Source organism: Aedes aegypti, chromosome 2 (genome assembly GCF_002204515.2).
Source record: "Aedes aegypti strain LVP_AGWG chromosome 2, AaegL5.0 Primary Assembly, whole genome shotgun sequence".
Lineage (NCBI taxonomy): Eukaryota > Metazoa > Arthropoda > Insecta > Diptera > Culicidae > Aedes > Aedes aegypti.
Window position 1 is genome coordinate 384456223 of NC_035108.1, and position 9679 is coordinate 384465901.

The 9679-nt window shown below is 40.7% G+C and overlaps 1 protein-coding gene across 2 annotated transcripts; it reads right to left on the reverse strand.

The window, feature by feature from the left end:
- Positions 1 to 548: 548 nt before the first annotated feature.
- On the reverse strand, positions 549 to 4475 carry LOC5576035 (zinc finger protein 888). 2 transcript variants are annotated; one of them, XM_021846926.1, is made up of 4 exons: positions 4322 to 4475; positions 3021 to 3579; positions 1521 to 2961; positions 549 to 928 (listed from the first exon to the last, which is right to left on the reverse strand). In XM_021846926.1, the coding sequence occupies exons 2-4, from the start codon at positions 3573 to 3575 to the stop codon at positions 615 to 617; spliced, it is 2310 nt and encodes a 769-aa protein (XP_021702618.1). In that variant the 5' UTR covers positions 3576 to 3579; positions 4322 to 4475; the 3' UTR covers positions 549 to 614. The 2 variants fall into 2 exon arrangements, with proteins under 2 accessions (XP_021702618.1, XP_021702617.1); XM_021846925.1 differs by having other exon boundaries at positions 3021 to 3582.
- Positions 4476 to 9679: the final 5204 nt, after the last annotated feature.

A 9679-nucleotide genomic window follows, 5' to 3' on the forward strand; every position in this document is an offset into this window, starting at 1 on the left:
ATATTTAATTTGTTAGTTTGAAATCTTTGACTGTGCAGTGCACCAAGTGCACCTTAGGACGAGACGCCACTGAAAAATAAGAAAATAGTGCCTTCAAATAACTATTGATTTTCAACTGTTTTTTTTCGATTGGTTTTGGATAATTAGATTATTTGTAACAACTTTTGTTCAAGCACGTTTTTCAGAAACGCCATTTTGACGATCAGATTATCGGCCAAAGCTGTGGGAAAGAAAGGGTTAAGCTAAGCTCTTAAGTCGTGGAGAGATTTCAAAAGGATTCTCATTTATAGAAAACCTCGTAAGAAACGTGGACAATATTTCTCCTTGTTTTTCTCACACAAACTCGAAGGAAACATCAACAGCTTTGTAATTGCGAACTTTGATTAAATGCGCCCCGTTTTAGTTAAGAGTAGGAGTTAAGCTTAAGCATCGTTAAAACTGTGGTAAACGCAAATAAGGGAGACTCCACTGTAGAAGTTTTATGGATCTTTTGGGAAACAAAATCCATGCTTTCTTAAATACACATTTATAGAAAAAAGGCCGTTTAGTCCATCTTTGTACTTTTTATACGTTTCTCGCATAATCTTGTCTTTATATCAAAAAAATAAAATGTTTCATGTCTGACAGAGAAATTCGAAACTGTTCTGCTCACGCCGTTTGGCCAACCGTGCGTGGGAAGTCATATGGGCCTGCGCGTGACCCGACGTTCGGAATGTGAGCCTACACACACCGCACTGGAACGGTCGATCGCCAGTGTGGATGCGCCGGTGCAGCTCAAGGCTGGATTTGCTGGAAAACCGGCTGCCGCAGTCCTTCTCCGGGCAGGGTATCATTTCTCGTTGCAACTCGTGAGTTTTGAGATGCGCCCCGAGGACGGCCTTGAGGGTGAAACTCTTGGCGCACTTGTCGCATCGGAAAGGTCGTTCACCTGGGTGAAATTAGATGAATGTGATTATAAACTGAAAAAAAAAATCCACACGTTCGATCCACATTCTTTTCAACGTAAATTCGTCATGCTGATTGGCAAACTTATGATTCTGAGAAAGATTGATTTTGGTTCGACAGCAAAGCATTTTACACACACTGAAAATATTCTACAAGCTCGATCAACGTGTTTCATACGTGAATTGTAAACCAGTCGCTCTATCGGCAATCCAAATTCAAATGTAAAACATGTTAATTTACAAATAATCGAAAAACTTTGCATCATTAGCGATTTCTGAATTTTCGGATTACAGGCACCTATTACGGGCGCCCAGTTTCCTAAAAAGGGACATGCTTGTTTGTCAAATATGAGTCCTTGCCATGATCGGCAAACTAGTTCTACTAGTGATGAATATCACAATTGCAAAACACTTTGAAATCATGTGTAAAATACTTTGCTATCCAACCAAAGTAAATCTTTCACATAATCACAGGTTTTACGTGCGTTACATCACCTTGTCATTCATCACGCCAAATTCACGTTGAATTCTCAGTATAGCTTACAGTACAAAGCGGGCAAATGACTAAAATCTAACCTGTATGGGTTCGAATATGTCGGCGTAAATCAACTGGTTTCTTAAAAACTTTCCGGCACCCCTTGCAACCGTACTTTTTCTTCCCGTCTTCAATCACCTCCTCAAACAGATCCTGTTCAGTTGTGTTCGGAATCTTTCTTTCTTTCGGCTTCAGCTTTTGGCTTACATGATCCGTCTTTTCTTCTGACACAGCTGTCGTTTCAACCTCATCCTCTTGGCGTACTTCTTCCATATATTGAAACAACGAATCCTCCGAGTTGTTCAATTTGAGAATTTCACCTTCCGACTGAACTGTGCCTCCAGTTGCATTTTTCGTGATCATTTCCGTCAGGTCTGTTTCCTCGTGAAGTGGAAACTCCGTGCCGATCTGCACTGGTAGCTCGTACAGTTGATCATCTATCCTCACAATGCAATTCGTTAGATTACTGATGTCCAAAATGCTCACATTGGACGGTAAGTTGCTCACATCGATGATCATTTCTTCGGCGAGTTCAGGTTCGTTTTGTTCAGTAATTTCTAACTGTTCAGTGTTCGATGTAGATTTGTGAGAAAAAAATGCGATAGGGTCTTGTTGATCCGTGACTTCTGAGTGATTATTCTTCATATGCGTCTTACAATTCTGAAACCATTTGAATACTCGCTTGCAGTAAGGGCAACTATAGGACCTATCAGGGTTGTCGTGATGCTTCTGATGTCTGCGAAGACTTGACTGGAGACTAAAACTGGCGCTGCATTGGTCACATTTGTAGTGCAGGTGTGAGTTTTGACTGTGACTATTGCAGTGTACTTTCAGCGTGTGGCTTGTCGTGAAAGTTTTGTTGCATATACCACAACGATTACCTTTCAGTCCGTAATGAGACTTGATGTGCTGCTTGAGATGACTGGATTTCTTAAAAGCGGCCGGACAAATCTCGCACGAATAACGTCTCTGTTCGCTAGGACCCTGTAAATGTTCCTTACTACGACTGGCCACGATAGGCTGTATAATGTCAGACGTAGATCGATGAGGATGGGGAACATCCTTTTCGTGTTCTTTGATGTGCTGGTTGAGTTGCTCCATTTCTGGAAAATTCACTCCACAACTACTACACTTATAGATGATCCCTAGTGTCGGTTCACACGATGTTGAATCCGAAACGGTTTTCGTGGCCACATATCGATCTTTGATAGTGTCTATCAGTAAACTTGCATGAACTTTCGTTTTGTGAGCATTTAAACTGCCAAGCTTTTTAAACACACATGGACAGAATGGACAAGGCTGTCCTCCCGCCAAAGAACTGGTCCGTTTTGGATGCACTCGAAGCATGTGTACGCGCAGGTTGACCTTTTGTGAAAATTTCAACCCACATAGCAGACAAACGAACTCCTGGATTTTGCTGTGCACCAACGTGTGTGTTTTTAGTGTACTTTTCTGGTTGAATGCTTTGCCGCAGATGTCGCACTGTAAAAAAACAAATTTTGATGAAATACACACGTACATTGTAATATTAGTAATCTTACCACAAAAGGCTTTTGCTTGGTATGAATGAGAAAATGTCTTTCCAGCAAACTTCTTTTGGCGAAGATTTTGTCCTCGCACAGATTGCACTTGAAAGTTTCTCTGTCTCGAGACGAAACAATAGCAATTCTGCCCACCTTGGACACATCCCTTTTTCGCAGTCCTTCCTCATGGCCCTCATAAACATGTGCTTTCAGTTCGTCCAGGGTTTGGAACTGCTCGTCGCATATGGCGCAGATGTGATCCTCGTTGACGTAGTGCCGTTCAATGTGACCCACCAAGGTGGAATGACGGCGAAAGGCAACACCACATTGGGGGCATTTAAACGGCGGATTGCCAGGCTTATGCACGATTTGATGGATGGAAAAGTTTTTCTGCAAGTTATACGCTGCATCGCAATGAGAGCATTTGAATCTTTTCTTTTCCGGATGTAGCTGACTGATGTGGCGCGCTAAGAGTGCTTTACTTCGAAACGTTGATGAACAATGGCTACATGTGTGGTGTCCTGTTAGCAAACGGTCACTTTCGTTTGGATTGGGATTTGTATTGGAATCCATGAGTCTGCTGAAAGAAAAATATGACCTTTATTAGTCTAAAAATGTTTTGTTTTAATTCATTTCACACAACATCAAATATTAAGCTGAAACCTGCATAATGGTAATGGCTGGAATTAGCATAATGGTAATTCATGGTGGAACAACAGTTATGCCAAAAGGCCACTCAGTGCGTAACAGTGTTACATCATATGGTTTTATACCACACTTATGCAAAAAGACCTACTATCAAATGACCATTTCCCCATTTACGGATTACATTCAGAACAAAATTATTACATTTAAACGGTTGGAGATGACCCGGTCATTAATAATCTCCCTTACAAATTCAATAATATTTAAATACCAAAAGCTTTGAAAAATGTTTAAAACAATTCATATTTTAAAATAGGTTTTGTATAACAAAACCGAGATTCGACAAATAATTATGCGATATCAGCTGTTAGACTTTTGGCAATTAAATTTCCAAATTGAAGTGTGACCAACAACGAGTTGGTCAGTAAAAGTGAATATTTTATGAATCGATTAATGTTCTAACTCAGCGACGCTCATGCTGCAGAATATTGCGAAACAAATAAAATTTGAAATTTGCTTTCTCATTCTCAAGATTTTATAAATTTTAGTGGATTCGCTTATAACATATTCAATAGTTCAAAGAAAGTGTAACTGTAGGTTACACATATACCAAAAACACCTTTTTACCATTGGAAATTTAATTTGTTATGATATACATACATCTATGTACTTACCAGACTATTGTTGAAAGTAGTAAAATGTAAACTATGTTTGTTAAAGAATTTTGAACACAAAATATATAATTACAAAACTTAAATATTGTTCCCGATAATGTCAGTAAGATGATTGTTTACGATAAGCAATCATTGATGGGAGTGGGTGGTTCGAGCGATCACTGGCAGTGATAATGGATAATGTCAAATTGCTGCCCAAGTGGTGAATTGTCTAACGGTACATTTTCGTTCACCCTAAAAGATTTCTTCTTCGAGTTTGAGCTAGCCGTATCCAGAATGAAAAATACCTTCTTGCTCTACTAATTTTCCCGAATAAAAACTGCCAAAGCACTAGGTAGGGAAATTTACGTATTCTCGGCAGTCTAAAATGATGCTGCTCTTCTTTTGTAAATTGTTTGGACATCCTTAGGAACAATTGGTAGCTTTTAAGGTACTTAGATGTTTAATACAAGCTGCATAGCAGCAACCATAGCTGAACAAATATTTAGTTGAATCATTAACCCATTAACGCCCGAATTATTTCACATTTATAGTAATCACCTGATTCTTTCTGGAGTATCGCATTATGATAAGAGAATACTTAAACCGTCATTTAAATGGAAATCTACGGTCACATTTTGTCACAGTACACAGTGGGTCATATGTACGCAAAATATTGAAAAAAATTAAAATACTTGATTATTTTTGCAAATGTTAGAAGGTGGTATAGTGCATTAAAAAGTGTTAAGATATTATGACAAACATTATGTAAACGGTAAGAACATGATACCATAAGTATAAATAACAAAACGAGGCTTAATTGAAAACTACACCACAGAATGATGTTGAATGTGACACGCGTACGAAACACACACACACGATCACATATACGTACATGCACAACACAAACTTTTTTGTACATACAAACATGCATACATTCATACACATATAGCCGCAGTAGTCGCATTTTCCTCCTTTATTTTACGCCAGGCTCCTTTGTATCAAATGGTTACGTGGTACACACTTATACAAATTTCCACGAATATGATATTTTTTGTCGTAATAAAAACCACTCAGGATTAAGCAGGATTCCCAACAATTACATATTGTTTCTACAGAAATCCTGAAGGCTTCGCACAGAATTCCAACAGGATTCCCTCAGGATTCTCGAAGAATATCACAAAATCCACATTGCATTAATTCCAGGATGCTGAATTCTCTTAATGTTGATAATTCCCGCAGTATTTCTACACAATACCCAAATAATTCTTACAATTGACTCTTTCCAATAAGACCAATCCAAATTCCCAAAGTATTTCTACGTGATTCTCTCAGGAATACTAACTGTTTGCCATATAACTATAAGACAAGATTTCAACAGGCCATCACAAGAATCTCAGCATTCTCGTTAGATTCCCAATGTTTTTGCTCACTATTTTCGCAATTTTTTTACAAAATTTGCACAGACTGCATAACTCTAACAGGATTCCCTCAGTATATCCTTGGGTTACCATTTAACAATTCCCACTGGAATGCCAGAATCCTCACTGGAATACAAGCATCTGCACTAGAATCCCAAAATCCACACTAGAAATCCATGATCTATGCTGGAATTCAAGAATCTACACTGGAAACTCAAACTCTTCACTGGTATCCATCAATGAAACCCTAGGATCCACATCTGAAATCCATACTGGAATATCCCAGGATCCCCAGTGAATTTCAAAGATCTACACTGAAAATGCATTATCTTCATTGGTGTTCAAATATCCACACTGAAATCCTAAAATCCACACTGAAATCCCAGCATTCACATTGGAAACCAAGGACCCATGTTCTAATCCTGCGGTTCACCCTAAAATTGCAAGGTCCATCAATCCTGAAAACCCAAGGTCCCTACTGAAATCTCAGGTTTCACATTGAATTTACACGACCCATGCTACAATCTCAGGATCTAAACTGGAATTCACGGATTCAATTCCAGGAATTTCAATATCCACAATGGAATACCAAGATTCGGAACAACAGTCCCAAGATATACACAAAAATACAACAAACCTAGTGGAATTTTAATATCCACATTAGAAACTAGGGATCCACAATGCAGCAACACAATCTACACTAGAATCCTATGATCCACACTGAAACACTTGGAATCAGACTGGAACACCAGGATCCATATTGTAATTCCAGGATCCACACTGGATTCCCAGAATCCACACGGGATTCCCAGAATCCACACGGGATTCCCAGAATCCACACGGGATTCCCAGAATCCACACGGGATTCCCAGAATCCACACGGGATTCCCAGAATCCACACGGGATTCCCAGAATCCACACGGGATTCCCAGAATCCACACGGGATTCCCAGAATCCACACGGGATTCCCAGAATCCACACGGGATTCCCAGAATCCACACGGGATTCCCAGAATCCACACGGGATTCCCAGAATCCACACGGGATTTCCAGAATCCACACGGGATTCCCAGAATCCACACGGGATTCCTAGAATCCACACGGGATTCCCAGAATCCACAAGGGATTCCCAGAATCCACACTGGATTCCCAGAATCCACACTGGATTCCCAGAATCCACACGGGATTCCCAGAATCCACACTGGATTCCCAGAATCCACACGGGATTCCCAGAATCCACACGGGATTCCCAGAATCCACACGGGATTCCCAGAATCCACACGGGATTCCCAGAATCCACACGGGATTCCCAGAATCCACACGGGATTCCCAGAATCCACACGGGATTCCCAGAATCCACACGGGATTCCCAGAATCCACACGGGATTCCCAGAATCCACACTGGATTCCCAGAATCCACACTGGATTCCCAGAATCCACACGGGATTCCCAGAATCCACACGGGATTCCCAGAATCCACACGGGATTCCCAGAATCCACACGGGATTCCCAGAATCCACACGGGATTCCCAGAATCCACACGGGATTCCCAGAATCCACACGGGATTCCCAGAATCCACACGGGATTCCCAGAATCCACACGGGATTCCCAGAATCCACACGGGATTCCCAGAATCCACACGGGATTCCCAGAATCCACACGGGATTCCCAGAATCCACACGGGATTCCCAGAATCCACACGGGATTCCCAGAATCCACACGGGATTCCCAGAATCCACACGGGATTCCCAGAATCTACACTACAATCTTAGCGTCCACACTGAAACCCTACGATCCACACTATAACTCCAGGATTCACACTGGAATCCCAGGATTCTGCACTGGAAACCCTGGATCTACATTGGCATCCCAGGATATATTCTGAAATCTCAGAATTAACTCTGGAATCCCGGAATCCACACTGACTTCCGGCACAGGAACCATTCTATAATTGTTCAGGAATCTCTGATTTGCAAACCACGCTTATGGTAGTATAAGACGAGCGTGGTGATGCCGACAAGAGCTGGTGACAAAACAGAAATGTTTCATGCTGATAGCGCAACCTAGATGAAGAAATATGAATTAAAAAACCTGTCATTAGACTGCCCATAATGTCTTTCACAACTTTGTCAAAGATACCAACCATCCATTTTGTCTAAAAAATTACCTGTATTCAGAAATGTTACTGATCTCAAAATAGATCACTGGGCGTTCGAGGCATCTGATCTCAAAATAGATCACTGGGCGTTAATGGGTTAATAGGGCGATATTCAAAACTGAAAAGGCAATAGATGGCACTTTTTGAATGGTAGTAAAAACGATATCCTGAAGCAAAGAAAGCACCACGGAAGATAAACTAAACACAAAAAGTTATGTATTCACTTTACCCTTGATTTCTAATCATTACTTTTTTTGATCCAGTTTCCTAATTGCAAGCAATTTACGTTTTTAATTATTTTCCTTACGTTTTGACAGTTCACCGACTACCATTCTTCCATGCGCTTGTGTTGAAAGTTTGAGAAATTCGAGAATCCAGCGTAGCGCGATCAGTGAGTGGGATACAAACAGTGTCGCCGCTCGGCGGCCGGTAAGAGAAATTAAATGTTCGAAAGGTTGTTGTCTGTAATTTTTGCCGCTGGCGCCAACTGTTAGCGTTTGAGAACAAAATAAACAGTCATTACCCTATTGATTACAATTAATTTCCGCTTATAAAAAAGCTGTTTGTGTTGCTGAAGTTTGCGTTTGGGTAAGAGCTGAATAAACCTCCGAAAATGTAAATATAGTAGCTTTAGTTCTACAACACATAAGAAGTTTAACAATTGACTGATTAAAAGCTTCTATAGGTTGTAGCCATCATTTTAGTAGAATATTGAATATTTGATGACCAACAAATCTTAAAAAAGTTTCAGTGTCTAATACTAAAAATGTTAACCAGCATGTTAGTGATGATGATGATGATTATTTAGCCACCATCAGCGCAAGGATTACCTATGGCTGCAGAATCATACCGGGATGGAATGATCTACCTGATGGTTTGTTGTAGCAGGGCTAGTTAATATCTTTGAAGACCTTTGGAAGACAACACTTAGGCTGTTTTCTCATGACAAAAGGCTGGCGACCCCACGCACTTTCATCCAGTCAACAGTTCAATTAACTCCCTTAGGCTACCCCTCCCCAATACCCAATATATAGTAATATATCATATATAGTGTTATTAAAGTATCTTACCTCTTTGTACTGTACAATAAGGCAATCCATGAGACAGCAATGACGTTTCGCAATCGGAGTGACTTTCGATTACAAAAGGAAAATGTAAAGCTCCGATAACACTCGCATGGTTTGTTTACGCTAGCTTCGTTACTATCCAATTGCCCTAGGAGGCAACCAATACAGGACTCTCTGGTTGAGTGAAAATTCTGTGTAAGTCGCACTCATGCTATGTGTAACCGATGTGTTGGCCATTGGCTGTGCGCGGATCGATGGAAATGGAACTGTCAGTCATCTCCCGCGCTGCAGCTAACAGTTGGCCGTTGGTAAGATGGGGAGTTTTCAGGGATTTTTTTCAGCGAAAAGCCGGAAGATGGTCGCAAATGAGAAAGTTTTTTCCCCATTTGCTTCCGCTTCGGCTATTCGAATGAAAAAATCTCTGAAAAACTTTAAAATCGGAATGTGTTTTTAATGGTTTCAGAAGCAAAACAAACATGGAAGCGAATTCCGCATTCCAAGCGTTCCTCCTCTGTGCGCATTTCACTCATTCGGTTTATTTACCACCGTTTGCACAAAACTGTGTACAGCCCCCTTTGCACAGAATCTGTGCTGCATGAAGAGAGGCCGATTTTGTGTACTCGGCGCTCATTTCTGAGCGGATGAAGTTTAGCGTGAATCTTACACAAGTCGATTTCTTCAGAATGAGAACGTATCGATGTTTGTTCGACGTCATTGAGCTTTCGGTCCACGT